Here is a 15811-nt window from a genome sequence, read left to right as displayed (position 1 = left end):
ATTCGGCAAACGGAACAAGAGGACTCCAAGGGATGTTCGAAATCATTTCGAACCCCCAACTCCTCTCGTACAGACTTACAACCCCTAACTTTAAATCTTCACCGTCAACCTTTACGGCACCCACTGTGTTTTGCCTTGTATTTTCACCGACTGCTTCCAAGCCTCCCGCAGTCGTATAATAGGAAAGCATCACATTCGGCACGACGAGACGCGCCCTTCTGTCAATATTGAATTAATATCCTGTGCAAGCACAACTAGCAAGGCTCAGAGGTGTAGTGCTGAGAGAGAGTAGGGTATACAGACTTTATAGCAATGGGGAGGAATTGTAGAATGTCGTTTGTTCAGTATACGCAAGGCAAGTGGTGAGTGTAAGAATAAGGGTTCGTGATGGTGGAAGGACAGTAGATCAATATTGCCTTCGGAGAGAGCTGATAGCTCACCTCTAGAGTTCGTACTTCTGTCTGGGTGCTGGTGGTATCACAAGGATATGTATATATATATATATTCCATGTATGCCTATCTGCTCGAAGAGACCGTGTGGACAGGGAGGGGGTTCTCATACACTCTGCAAACCCGCACGCGAATAAATACGAGTAAATATATACTGCTATAGTTAAAGGTATACTGCCTTGTCGGAAACTCGTCCTCACCCAGCGAAATGTAAATAGGCCATTGTGTTGTTTGATTTCGAGGTAGGTATATTCAATAGGTATAATCTTGACGTGATGTCGTTGACAGCCTCGACTTTCGTGGATTACAACACTGATCATGTGCCAGTCATGGTGGTGTATTTGTTCACGTCATTCAGTCCGACTCGGATTTGTAGCATCACATTGAATCTGCCGCTGAAATTGATAACCGAAAAAAAATCAACGGAACTCTACAAAGATACGAACTGCTGTCACCTTGTTACCGTCCATGGGCGAGTCATTTCCAAAAAAAAAAAGATGAATTTTTTTTAAATGTCAAATAAAAATCGATGGAAATTTTCATTCGTCTTCATTTCATTATTGAATATTTCATACGAGAAACAAATTTATTCACCAATGGAGGAGAGCATTGAAATATCTTTACAATGTCTATGCCTTCAAAAAAGTCGAAAATTTCAGTGAATTCCACTTATAACGTTTTTCAAAAAAAAAAGTCGTGGGGGAAAAAAACGTGAAACGCTTCAAACGGAAAATCAAGTAGTGGAAGATGGGACCACGAAAATAAGTCGGACTAAGCGGGAAAATGTTCTAAGAGGAAACATGTACATTCTTCTACTGCATTAGGGAAAATCACCAGCGAGAAATTTCTACATCAAGAAAAAATATTGAAAAAATATAGAGTTTAGTGCGAAAAAAAAAACCTACTCAAATCCGCTGGTCATGACCAGTTCTTCCAGATCTTAACAATATTGATATCCATATGAAAAAGTTATTGTACAGTATATAGACTATATATAGACGTCGAATATTATACGTGGAATATATAAATGATTAAGCTCTACAAAACAAATGCAGTGCCACAGTCCGGCAATCGCTTTCGGATTTCGTCTTGTTTAATCTTTTATCTACTTGCGGTACTAAAAGTACCAAAGTGGATAATTTATTACGTGTATATTAAGTAATTGTTTAAAAAACAGTAATTTTTTTTTGCTTTTAATTAGAAATAAAACGACCTACTAAATAAATTTATGATGGTTATTTATTAACATGACTCGGCTAAGCAGTTGGAAAAATTACGAAATATTAACAGGGAGTCGTTGCTGGTAAGCATGTCGTCGAGAGTTTCATAGACTAAAGCTAGCCCGAATAATAATCGGCGCACATAGACTCCCTCACGTGAAAAAAAATTAAAAACCACAAAACTATTTTCAAGTACGGGGGAGACTGTTACACCTTGATACATTATTTTTCAAACTTTTTTTTCACAGCCAATTTTTACCGTAAAATTTCACTAAATTCATTTTTCGTAACTGTATATGTAACTCTATATGAAACATATAAATTTTAAATTACCTTTTTTTCTTACTGTAATCATGAAATATGGATGTTTGAAAAACAAAAATGTTACCAAGGTACAACAAGGGGTATCATACATTGAAGCATGCACTGTTTTAACTCGAAACAGGGTAAAATTACGAAAACAAAAAAATACAAATGTCACAAGAAAAATAATATAATAAGTATTTTTAATATAAATCATATATTGAAGTATAAAATATCAAAATAGTGACACATATGATTATCAATATATATAAACAAAAGTAACAATAGTGGAGGTAGGAACGTATTTTTATAGATGAAATATATATAATTATATTCTTTATTATACATGTAGAAAAGAAAATTATGATTCTGAATCTTTAGTTGTCAGTTCCTTTGATGCTAGGTGATTTCATTACAATATCCGTGATGTCAATATTTGCTATATCTGGCACTGATGAACGAAATATTTTCTTACCTCTCCTCCTAAGGAAATTCATTAAGTAAAAGCTTTTGTTGAACGCATCCCATACTGTAAACTTTTTTTCAATATATTTACCAGGAAATAACCAAAGGTGGATGGAATAGAAGATATGGGAATAGCTGAAGTTTTTGTTGGAGAGAAGTATAGAGAAATAAAATTTAAAATGTAAGTTGTATTTAAAAGCAAAAGAAGAAGTATTAAAAATTGGTGTAAGTTTGAGTATTCTGAGGTAAACTAGGAAAATTACAAATTTTATACTGTTCCAAGGTACACGATGCTTATATTATTTGTGAAAAATATCAATAACTTTTTCATGATGCTTGGTATGATTGAGCACTTGGTATGATTTATCAGGAGAAGCATAGAATATAATTACTAAATACGGTTCGTTAATCTTGAAATATTCAGAAGAAACACGGAAAAAACAATTACACATTTTTATTTTACTTTATGTTCCTGAGTGCAAAATCTCTGCCAATGCCATAGACAAGGAGCTGAAACTACGTTCAGTTATAAGGTTATGTATTTCTAATCTCTTGCACCCCAAAACATCAGCTAGAAAGCAATACTGTCAAAAGCAGGGCCGCAACTAGGGGGAAGCAGGCGGATCTCGTGCCCCGGGCGCTGGACCCGAGGGGGGCGCAAATTTCATTCTGAAACCTCTCCTTCAGCATTACAAGGGGACGACAAAATACGCACTGGCCCCGGTTGATCAAGCATCTAGTTGCGGCCCTGGTCAAAAGTGTTTCAAGGTTTACTAAGGTCACGAAATAGAAGTTCCCCCATGTTATATAAAACTCAAACAGTACGGGATATGTTTTACCACAAGTCTAGCGCAATTCAATGGGCATATACTTTTCTCTAATAAAAAAAATGTTTATTTTAGTGAATTCCAACCATCCCTCATCAAGTTCAGAACCATCATTTCCACGGACTCAGAAATAGCAACATGCAAGCCCACTATAATCACGAAATAGAAATGTGATTTCTTTTATGAAACAAATATTTTCATTATTGAAACACCCGAAAGAGATATACAAAACACACATACTCGGTGTATATCAATCTCGAATATTTTAAAATTTCGAAAAAAAATTTTCTCAGCTTCTATTTCTTATAACCTGTTTATCATTTTTACTGTTGAAAAAATGTATATGTGCTTGGTTATTTTTTTCCCCCGGATAAATAATTTCTTTTTTACGTTTTTCAGCGGTTTTTTACCCATTTTAAAGTATTCCATCCCACCATCCTTCACCTCCCTTCCTCATTTCTGGGGATAAAAACACCTTCGGATTCCAAAAAGACACGAAACCCTCATTTATTTATTTTTTTCTTTTTACTTACAACCAACCCCTGCCAACTTTTTAGCCTCCCGAAGTCGTTATCTTCTCTAGTTTATATCGCGGAATTTTTTTTTTTCCACCATTTTTTTTTTCATAAATATTCCCCCACACAATTTTTTCCCCCCCATCCTATCGAATACCCGTCGGGAATAAGAAAAGTAAAAGAAAAACCGAAAGGAGAGAAAAGAGAGAAAAAAAATTACACAAGAAGCTGATATTCTCAGAAAAAAAGGGAAAAAACTTTAAATTTCACAAACGTTTTTTTTTTTAAAAAAAGGTATTTTTTTTTCTCTCTTTCATTTTCTCACTCTTCTTAGGGATTTCTTTGAACTGTTTTTTTTTTTTCAGGTGTTTTTTTCCCCTCCCCAGACGTTTATTTGCTTATTTTTCAAAGTTATTTTTGTTCGTTTGTTTAGACTTAGTCTCTATTAAAACGGATCTAAAGTATTTGAAACAATTGGACAGCATTAGAAGTTGAATAACGTACGAAGTAAGGGGGGGGGGAAAAAACGACAACAATGGGAAAAATTTTTAGCTGAATTTCCATTTTTTTGGAATTACATCATCTTTCTTTTGTATTATCATATTTTTGAATTTTATGTTCAACAACAGTTTTGTAGTTGTCGTTTCATTATTTGTTTCCTTGAATATATATTTGGAGCAATCATGTCTTTTCGAATAAATTCGCTGAAGTTTTTCGTATTAACCTATGGTTCAGCCCCATTAAACGTATTAAGCATTTTGTTACAAATATGGATATAAATTGGTGCTGTTAGTACATATTTTAAGTTTAAACAATACATAAGGAATTCAAATAATTTGAGTGATTTTTTTAATTAGCTAAAATAGTTAATTAAGGGTTATTTCTATAGAAATATATACTGTTTGCCATGACTTTTTAATGTTATCTATAAACCGATAAAATCTTGCTTAGCAAAATTGAATAGTTTTTACCTGGAATTTTTTTATTTCCAGTTCTCTGAATTTGGTGCGATTTAAATCTTTGAGCACAAAAATATTTTAACAGCACTCGAAAAATGACACTGAGTAAAAAATAATTTCGTTCCGCATAAAAACGTATTGTACTTATACAGCCGTACTTTGTAAAGGAATGAAACTAAAAAATATACTTAAAAAAATATATAAAACTGAAAAGAACATAGTATATATATAGTGGGTTTTTCTCCATGTATTTGCCATGTGTATTCAAATATATACGGGACTATAGAGGGTTTACACTGTGCATCAGAAGTCTTTAAAACACGGCTCACGCCGGCTAAATGTTGTCCTCGAAGCTTTTTCTGCTTCATCCCAAACACCATTTCGGTAAAAAAATCTATTTAACCGTGAAAGACGATTCAAAAAAAGAATTATTCTAATATAATTTCTCCGCTGGTCACTGATAGGTTATACTACTACTAAACCACACACACACATGCACCTCATCCACATTCCTCTGCGGAATTTCTAACGAATTGGTACATGCTGGAATGTGTGCGTAGTGAATCTAAACTGAAGTTTGTGTAATGCTTGTTATGCGCAGTGTTGCCATCTGCCATCATTTTTCAGACAGACTATGCATGCGGTGTAATGATTGAAGATCGTTGACAGTTGTAGGCCTGTTGCTCTCTTTCTCTCTTTGGTGAGACTTTTCAACGGGGAGATCGGCCGCATTCACACCTCGAAGCTGGGAAACACGGAAAACCAACTTCGGCCGACCATCTCTGTGGTGGGATATTTCTTTCAAACCCAGCACAACTCGCGTCTATCGCCATGGGCAATTTACTGCTTAACGAGTTGTGCCGGAAAAGTAAGTGTGTGTACCTAACAGTCTGAGTGTGTATCTAGTGTTGTGTCTGATTTTTCAGTGCTGTCATCTACATTTCAGAAGTGAAGTGTAATGATTGAGTATTTGTACCGTTTGTAGGCCTGTTGCTCTCTGCGGGGTTCGAACCCGGGTCCTCGCGATGCGAGTCCGTCACTATGACCACTCGACCAGATAGGTTATACTGGAGTATTTAGAATTACTGTTTATATGTTCTCCAGATTCACCAGGAACGCTGTGTGGTCCTGGGTTCGAAATACTTTTCAGAGCCCCACTCCACAACCGCCCATTGCCTTGGGATTGCATATATTTTAGGACGGATAGAAATAATTTCAAGAATCATTCAAAGAAATTTTTTTTAGAATTAGTGAAAGAAATAAAAAACAGTGTAATTGAAAATAAAAACTTGCAAATAACTTTAACTAACTTGGTAAGTAAACTTTAACTAATTTCTGTAGTTTTATTTAGAATAATATCGTAATTACTGAGAAAATTTCAAGATTGGAAAATTAATATCAGCATAAATAAAAGAATTGATAATTTTTCTTTTTTCAGAATCAACGGAGAACTTCATATTTAATGAAAGGATTTATTTTCGAATAAGGAAATTCAAATTCATATTAAATGAAAAAAAAATGAATTTCAGAATTTAAATGACTTCAATAATTCAGCCCTCCCATCTCCCTCTCTCACTCTGGGCCCGTTAGATAGGGCCACTAGTATGTACCAACACAAACAGATTAAGTTCGGTTGAGGTCCCGGGCGCAGAAGAAAATCTTGGGTTCCTTAAATTGGTAAAAAGTCTTAAGTTGGGGTTTTTCGGTTCCCTTCAGATGTCGGAGGGAAAAGCTCGTGCCCGGTGCACGCGTCGTTAAATCCACCTCTGTATAACAAGGCGTCTTACCATTTGAATACCCGCTACTGCAACTGACGTAAGGTCCTTATGAATTTTACAATAATTGTAAGACTCACAAAGCACCAGTCCTGTACTGCTTTGTGAGTGTGTGGTCCGCGGGCTCCACTGAAAGTGTAAATTTGGCCCGCAACGTCTGAAAGATTGCCAATTCAGAAATTAGACGTTTCCATCGCAAACGTAATGAATCTTTCATGAACCACTTGTCTATTTTTCTACAAATTGGCAAATTTATCACCAATTTAATTTATGTAATTGTGTTATACATGTTAAAAATTCATATTCGGTCCATAAAAATGAGTAATCGGATTAGTATTACTCTGATGTGATATTGTTTAACATTTAAAAAACACAGGGTTTGCGATAAGTCCTTGACATATTTTAATAATTAATAAATGGTCATTAAATTCACATAAACAGAGTTGCGGTTTGCTCTAAAATACTTATTTTTCGTATACTTTTTTTTTTCTTGACAAAATAAATAAAAAAACTGTTAAAAAATTCACTCACAGATGACGCTGAAAGATAATTGAAATAAAAATGACCCTCGCAGTCACAGATCATTAAAAACTGACGCAAAACATCTAAAATATGCGACACAAACAGTGTGTAATTCATGTTTTAATGTAACAATTTGCGTTACATAAAAAAAACAGATTTCAATACGAGGCCCCTTTCCAGCTGAGGCTACATCTAAGCAGGTGAAAGGGTGATCATATTTAAATGTGGTAGTTTGATGTAACGCAAATTGAAATAAACGTTATATACTGTTTGCATCTCATTTTATGTTTTGTCGAGTTTTTGGTGATACAGCGCAGAGTCATCTGTGAATAAAATTTTGAACTATATTATTATTCAGGGGAAAAAAATTGCCACGCCATAATAATTTGTATTTTATTACAAATTGTACTTTTTTTTCATGTCAATCGACTGATTTTTATTTTTAAAATGTCATCGACGTATCGCATGCTCTTTATATCTGTTACTATATTTTTTTATTAATCTTTTTCTGAGCTTCAGCAAAAATAACTGTACGTAATCTGTATTATATTTGAATGATTTTTTTAATACTTATCTTTATATTTTATTGCAGATATTTTTATACTAAGAAAAACAAGTAAAATTTTTAGTCTCTCTAGAAATATTCCATTTTAGCTTTTTGTGAGAAATAACATTAAAATACAGTAACTATAGATGTTTGGCTGAGCTTGGCTCTGGTGCCACATGTTAAAATATGTTCGGGCAAAGCGCACAAAAAATATTTGACCGTACAGTAATACAGACCCTAAATAGGCCCAAATATATGGCTATAGGGCTTACCATCTTGTGACTAACCACTGGAAAAATTTGACTTCTCCTTTATTTAAGTCGAAATGAGTTTCATGATAATTTGAATAATGTAGTACTGTATTTTTTTAGTGAAATGTTCATTCCTAATAACTAGGGCTAGGATATTTATGCCCTAAAAACTTCAAATGGTAATCTCATCGAGCCAAAATTTCCCTTGTTTCTTCCCCCCACAAATTCAGAACTAATGTGCTTCCATCTACAGCTAAAAATATCCAGCTGAGTATTTAGCTTCAGAAGAATATTGCACAAATTTTTTAAAAAAAGTTGATAATTCTTTTTATTTGATATAAACTCAAAATTTCCCACAAACGCTGAAAAATTTCCCCCATGTACCAATATTAGCCAATTTTTCCCACGAGTTTCCATGAAGAAGAAAGAGCTTTCGTTAGATGCGGGAACCGAAAAGAAACCTGTCTGAAAAATTTACTTTTTTTATCAAGAACTCTGAAATATGCAAAATATGCCTTAAAATAGTGAAACATTCAAAAAAAAAAAAAAAAGATAGAGACATAGAAATCCGAGCCCTACTAATTACATACAATTTGAAATTCATCGAAACTAAAAACTTAAAAGAATAATGAAAGCACACCATATGTCGAGATAAGAACATACCCTACAAAAATTTCAAAAACCATGACCCAATTTCTTTATTCAAGAAAAATATTCAAACGATAGAATTTTTGTTTACATTATCTGTTACAAAAATGACATTCCTCGATCAATCATTAGTTTGCACTTCTTTCACCCTCTTTTTTTAGCAATAAAACATCTAATAATATTTACATATATATGTGCTCTATACAGTATATATTTTGGTTTTCATTATATTCCTTAATCTGCCTTGAAACAAGAAATAGCAATTTAGTTTGATCGTTTTCTACTTCTTTTTGCCCTTGAAATATTTCGTGTATTTCTTTTATGCAATCGTAATTATAACTAGATTTTTTAGGCCTTTCTCAATTTCTTCTTATGTAATCACGTAGTATAACGTATTAAAAGGTGAATTATGAGGTATGAAGTTCGTGATGTATTCCAATCAACTGGGAGTTGTTGTGCGCATTGAATTTAAGTAATTACTGTACCCAGAAGTAGATTAAGGTCGGTTGAGGACCCGGGCGCAGAAGAAAATGTTGGGCCTCTTAAATTAGAAAAAGTGTAGAGTTCGAATTTTTTGGGGGAACTTCAAAAGTCGGGGCCCAGGGTGCGTGCACGTTGCATCCACCGTTAAATCCGCCTCTGACTTAGGGCCGTAACTATGATTTTTGCCACCCACAGCAAACATTATGCTGCCGCCCCACAACTTTAAAATTTGATAATTTTATAACGGTGTTCTTTATCCCCTCACCCCTCACCCATAATTGCCACCCGGGGCAGTTGTTCCCCCCCCCCCCAGTTACGGCCCTGCTCTGATTGTACCATATATTCTTGAATATCTGTCGTTGCGCTTACATTTAAGAAAAATAACAACACAGCAGAGAATTTTAGAGCAGATAAATTTTAGAGTTTCTCAAACTTTTTTGTTCTACCGCCCCTTCTTCAGAATTTTTTTTTTCATCGCCCGCCAACTCATAGGATTGTATACTATACCCATAGCTTCTATCTCCCTCTTGACCATACCATTGCCTCTCAGGGCCCACTTTGGGGGATTTCGTGTCTTTTACGTTTCTAAAAACATAACTTTTCTAAAAGCACCATGTCCAAGAAATTGAATAAGAACATTACCATATGAACATCGAATATCAACGAATTAAACTGCATTTCAGTTATTCAGAATTGATTATGAGCATTTAGCAATCATTTCTTTAACGGAATACAAGAAAAACAAGTCATTTCATGTGATATAAATTTTATTTTGAAAATTTGCTGCGGGTACCTGAATACGACGCTTACGTTAAGCTCAATATAATTTTTTTTTGATATTTTCTCGCACTAGAGGCACTTACGCCCATGAGAGAATTTTGTCTCGAACTGCCTATGTCCATGTTCCCAGAAGTACGGAAAATATTGCCAGTAAAGATGCCTGGCAGTGAAGCTAGTATGTATATGAAAGCCAATAAAGTTCTTGAAATATTAAAGAGATATTCCAAGAAATATTTTAGAAGAGGAACAATGGAAACAAGTTTCTTCTTCACGGAATTGTATAATTGTGTAATTAATTGTCACTGGGAAAAAAAAAACAGCACGTTCATATACGTAACATTTAAAAAAGTATTATTATTGAAATTATTCATGTTAATGAAAGAAATAGATTGTTGTTTTGGTATTTATGAGGACAAAAGTTTATCTACCACAGTTTTACCATGTATGAATTATGTATTAATTCAGAAAAATTTTCTTTTATGTTTTGTTGTAAATATTTTTGATTTTTTTTTTTAATCTTTTGTTTATTTTGTAATTTTTATTCGACATTCCTGAAAAACGCAATTCTTTTTATCGCCTATTTATTTGCCACTAGATCAGTGTTGGGCAAATGGATCGATGGAATGGTCTGGGACAGGGGGGGTGATAGAAGCTCTGTGGGATATAACATAGGATCCTACGGGTTGACTTTTGATGAAAAGTTCACAAAAAAATTCTGAAGAAGAGAACGGTAGAATAGAATAGAAAGTTTGGTAACCTCTATCTATACATGGTGTATGTACTTTATGATCTGCATATAATATGTGTTTCTTCAAAATTTGTTTCCATTTTTTTTTTATACGAAACGAATAAAGCTAATTTTAAGGAAATAAATATTCATGGCATAATATCCAGGAAATATATATTTCCTTGATATATTATAGGCTGAGAAAAAAACCGTTTCTCTGTCTCTCTCTCTCTCTACAGTCCCACCTGGGGACCATTTGCTGAAGTTAACCCCTCTGCTCGAATCTCAGTACGTGGAACGTCATGGGTTGTGAAGTTTTTATTGTCTTGATTATTTATTCTTGATTATTTTTTAAAATACACAATCTCAGTAAAAATTTTTATCGCATAAAATTGACATTTAATATAACTTTTTTTTTTTTACAATTCTTGAATTAAAGTTGAAAAAAAAATATGTAAATTATTTTCAGAAGAGCTGCACAAACTTCAATTTCTTGAAAATTTAAATTAACTGCGGGCTTTGGCATTTCAATTTCTGAACCGGCTTGAAGGGTTAAGAGAGGCTACTAATGAGTCTACTTCAGAGCCTCACGCCACGATGTGTGAAACAAGGAAAGTAGGGTCGTCTCCAGTGCTCGGTTTGCAAGAGGGGCCTGGGCTCGAGTTCCGGCGAGGACCGGGTGAATTTTCTTTCCAAGTTCACCTCGGCATAACATCCTTGATATATTGGGCTGAGAAAAAAGTTGTCTACCTCTCTCAAAAGTTAATTTTATTCGACTTGATTTGTAATATTCGATTATCGAGAACAGGTGGTGTTACCCATCAGCCACAGTCTTGAAACTTTGTGAAGAATATGTATTTACTTTCAGTATTTACTAATTATTCGATAACTTTTCAAATTGCCACTTCGAGTCATGAAATTTTTCCGAAGTCACAATCGACGCAAGTTTGTTCCGAAACAAACTCTGAAGATTCGTGACGATGAGCTCAGGGGCGTCTCAATAGCATCATTCTCCCCCCCCCCCCCCGGCCAAGTGATTTTTCTGAGGCCTTACCGGCCAAATTCTCGAAAATTTTAACCAAATCTCAATTTTGTGAACCCCCTGGGCCGTGTCCGTGTGGGCCCCATGCCTTAAGCGTCTCAAGTTAAGACGGTACTGATTGAGCTATTGCTGTATATTTAAAATAAGAATTGAAAATAATTTATCCACTATTTTTATAAGGTATATGTGCATATATACAAATATAATCGTGATAAATCCTTTTAGTTGAAATTTCAGAAACCACTTTGTCCTCGCGCAAGTTTTCTTCAAGAGAATAAAAAACAACAAAATCCCTCTGGGGGGAAAAAAGAGAGAAAAGTATCAAATTTGCCCACCCAAAACCATCATGTGTACACAAAAGAAGGAAAGAGAAAAAAGAGGGGGGGAAAAAAAGAAAATATAGGGAAAAAAAGTCAGCGGAAAAGGGTGGAAATCCCTCCAATGAGAGTAGCTGTTTCTCCGTGACGTCACTTCAACGCTCACCGCCATCTAGCGGGCATCGCCTGAGGCGTGATCGCAAAAGCCGTTTGCTATCATCCCGAGTAGGAGCGTCGTCGATTTTTTCCTTCGGTGTTGTGGTGTTTTCAAAACTGATATCGGCCGCCGCTATCGAGAATAATCGTGTTGTTTATCTGCCATGGGAAAATGGAGGGCCGCAGTCAGGCCCACATCTCGTGCCTTTATCCGGAAATCCTGGCCCTCATATTCGGTTACTTGGACGTTCGAGAGAAAGGCCGAGCGGCTCAAGTGTGCACGGCCTGGCGCGACGCGGCCTACCACAAGTCCGTGTGGCGTGGGGTCGAGGCGAAGCTACACTTACGACGCTCCAATCCTTCTTTGTTCCAGTCACTGGTAACCCGCGGAATTCGACGCGTTCAGGTTCTAAGCATCCGCAGGACCCTGAAAGACGTTGTCCAAGGCGTGCCCAACATCGAGAGCCTGAACCTCATCGGTTGCTTCAACTTGACGGACACCTGGCTCAACCAAGCCTTCATGTTCGACATACCCACGTTAACTGTCCTCAACCTCAGTATGTGCAAACAGATAACGGACTCCAGTCTCAGGAGGATAGCGCAGCACCTGAAGAACCTCGAGGTGCTGGATCTCGGGGGTTGCTCCAACATCACCAACACGGGCCTGTTGTTAGTTGCGTGGGGTTTAAGGCGGCTACGGACTCTGAACCTCAGGAGCTGCCGGAACGTCTCGGACGCCGGTATCGGACACCTGGCCGGGCTTAGTCCCGAGGCCGCCGAAGGGACCCTTTCGATCGAGCACCTCGGGCTCCAGGATTGCCAAAAACTGACGGACGACGGCCTGAAGCACCTGAGCGTCGGCCTGAATAATCTGAAGAGTATAAACCTGAGCTTTTGCGGCAGTGTCACCGACACGGGACTGAAGCACGTCGCGAGGATGTCGTCTCTGCAGGAGTTGAACCTACGCAGCTGTGACAACATATCGGACCAGGGCCTGGCCTACCTAGCCGAGAACAACTCGAGGATATGGATCCTCGACGTGAGTTTCTGTGACAAAGTAGGCGACCAGGGTCTCCTGTACGTGTCGCAGGGGCTTTTCAACCTGAAGAGCCTCAGTCTGAACGCGTGCCCTATTAGCGACGAGGGCATATCCAGGATCGCCAGGACACTCACGGATCTGCACACCTTGAACATAGGTCAGTGCAGCCGCGTCACCGACAAAGGACTCAGCCTGATAGCCGAGCACCTGCAGAGGTTGCAGCGAATAGACCTGTACGGGTGTGTGAACATTACGACTGTCGGCCTGGAGAAAGTCATGCAGTTACCTCAACTTAGTGTCCTTAATTTGGGATTATGGCAAAAAAGGTGACCTTTTGAACATTATTTGGCTAAATTATTTGAATTCTTTACTTTGAACAAAACATGAAAAAAAAAAGTTCAGTTACTATTTTCAACTGCAGCAAAATAATAATAATGACTAAAAAAAATTTCTCTTGTAGAGAAACATTAACAAACTATTTCAGGTATTTAATTTCATATAAAGTCATTTTTTCAAAGTAAGAGTTACAATGTGTAAAAGAAATCCCTTCAATAATACGTCAGAAAAAAAATATCCATCAAGTTTTATTTGATTTCTTTTAAATAATTAAAGCTAAAAATTAAATTCCTCTTCTATGAAACTTCAAGACTTTTTTTATGAAAATTTGCAAAAATATATATAAATGCCAAATTTCTTTTCTTCACATTCAAAAGACTTTTGAATATGATCATGATTTTGAGGAATTATTAAATAGGGTAATTATATATAAAAAAAGAGGGAAAAGTACTATTGTTATTCTCAAAAGCAACAAATTTATCTTGTAGAGAAACATTTACAAATTATTTAATTTTATAATAAATCAATTTTTTTTTTCAAGTTAAGAGTCACAAGAAACAGAGGGGCCTTTTATTTTCGTTGAAATGTGTAAGAATGTCAAATTTTCTCCAAACTTCTTTTCCTCTTCAGAAATTAAGGTTCATAGAACTTTTGAATATGATTGATTGTGATTTTGAGTCTCTTTTTTTATATAATTACCGTATTTTTTTTATATAATTCCTCTCCCTCCCTCCTTCCCTGCATGCTTATCATTATTTTCAACAGCAGCAAAATAATAATTATAATGACAGTAAATAAATTTCTCTTGCAGAAAAATAGTTACAAACTTTTATATTTAATTTTGTAATAAATTAATTTTTTCAAGTTAAAAGCCAAGATGTGCAAAACAAAAATCCTTTCAATAATATGTCAGAAAAATGTCCAGCATGTTGTTTAATTTTTTTTTTCTCAGCAATTGAAGCACAAAACTAAATTCTTTTTCCAAGAAACACCAAGACTTTTTTTTGTTGAAATATGTAAAAATATCAAATTTTCTCCAAACTTCTTTTCCTTCTCAAAAATTAAGATTGATAAAACTTTTGAATATGATTATGATTTTCTGGGAATTACAAATTATTAAATATCATAATTATGAAAAAGAAGGAAAAGTTCCTTTACTATTTTCAAAAGCAGCAAAATAATAATGATAGCAGAACAAATTTCTCTTGCAGAGAACAGTTTATAAACTGTTATATTTAATTTTATAATAAATTCCTTTTTCAAGTTAGTCACAATGTGTAAAAAAAAAAAAAAATTATGTTGGAAAAAATTTCAGTGTGCTTTATTTAATTTTTTTTTTCAATAATTAGAGCACAAAATTAAATTCCTCTTCCATCAAGACATTTTTTTGTGAAAATTTGCAAACATATGTAAAAATGTCAAATTTCCTTCAAACTTCTCTTCCATAAAAACTTTTGAATATGATCATGATTTTGAGGAATCATTAAATAGAATAATTATGAGGCTAAAGTGAGAAAAATCCTCACAAAATCCTTAATTATATGTTGTTAATTGTATGTGAATTCCATATTTTAATATGGATATCAGCATCGTAGTGGAGAATACTTTATTCAAAATTTTTACCTACAACAAAGATTTTGATTAAATTGTCTTCTTTTAGGATATTGCAGCATAGGCGGAGATAGACTTGAAATTCTTGGGGGGGGGGGGAAATAATGATGCTTATCTTTGATGCTTGGGGGGGAGGAGCATTGCTCTCCTCCTCCATGCTCTCCATCCATCCATCCATGTAGTACAGGATCATTGAAATGATAGCATACTTGGCACCCTAATATGTAGAAAACTGACAGGGCTCTAGGCTCTGAGACTTTGATAAATCTTATTTTATGTTTTCTAAGTTATGAATTTTCTTCAAAGTTTTCTGTGGAAATCCATACCTTGGGCCTTGCTTCAAAATGTAGGAGTCTTGATCTTAGGGGAAGTGAAGAAGAATTAATGTATTGCCTAACGTCCTGATTACTTACTAGAATTAAATTTCAAAAAGGAATTGTTCCTTTGTCCCATGCATACCATTACGTTATTCCTGTTCAGAAATGTTTCTCATTTCCTCCCTCCTCATGCTAGACACATGAATTTGCAAATTTTCACTTTTTGGGTTGACCAGACCAGACCAGACTCAAAATTTTACGGTGGGGACTGGCCCTTAAATTGGGCCATTAGCCATCTTAAAGGCTGGGGCCCCTTGGGGACCCCCGGTGAAGGGAATGCTTACTTTTTGGGTTGATCAGCTTGATGAATACCTTATTCTGCTATTAAGTTTTGCCTGAAACGTGAATGTGCATCAATATTGAAACACATGCTACAAAATATTTTTGGAAAATTATTTCCTTAGCTAGACTAAACATTCAAATATTTCCCTCACATTCTTTTTTCCCCCCAAGGTCATTGC

At 35.5% G+C, this 15811-nt stretch overlaps 2 protein-coding genes across 3 annotated transcripts in view; one reads left to right on the top strand and one right to left on the bottom strand.

The window, feature by feature from the left end:
- The window catches only part of LOC149078755 (protein Wnt-5b-like), a 256727-nt gene that overhangs the window by 142854 nt on the left and 98062 nt on the right, over nt 1-15811 (bottom strand). The gene's annotated exons all lie outside the window — the stretch shown is intronic.
- Nucleotides 12018-14554, top strand: LOC149078756 (F-box/LRR-repeat protein 14-like). The gene has a single exon (XM_089240857.1). The coding sequence runs from the start codon at nt 12160-12162 to the stop codon at nt 13354-13356; it is 1197 nt and encodes a 398-aa protein (XP_089096983.1). The 5' UTR covers nt 12018-12159; the 3' UTR covers nt 13357-14554.

Source organism: Pholcus phalangioides, unplaced genomic scaffold (genome assembly GCF_987345545.1).
Source record: "Pholcus phalangioides strain wild (caught in Gottingen) unplaced genomic scaffold, Ppha-v1.0 ptg000013l_1, whole genome shotgun sequence".
Classification (NCBI taxonomy): Eukaryota; Metazoa; Arthropoda; class Arachnida; order Araneae; family Pholcidae; genus Pholcus; species Pholcus phalangioides.
The sequence above is the reverse complement of the archived record's forward strand: the minus strand, read 5'-3'. Positions and strand labels throughout refer to the sequence as shown.

Excerpts from the sequence above, each read along its gene's own strand:
- LOC149078756 (XM_089240857.1), top strand. The coding sequence starts at position 12,160 with ATGGAGGGCCGCAGTCAGGCCCACATCTCGTGCCTTTATCCGGAAATC.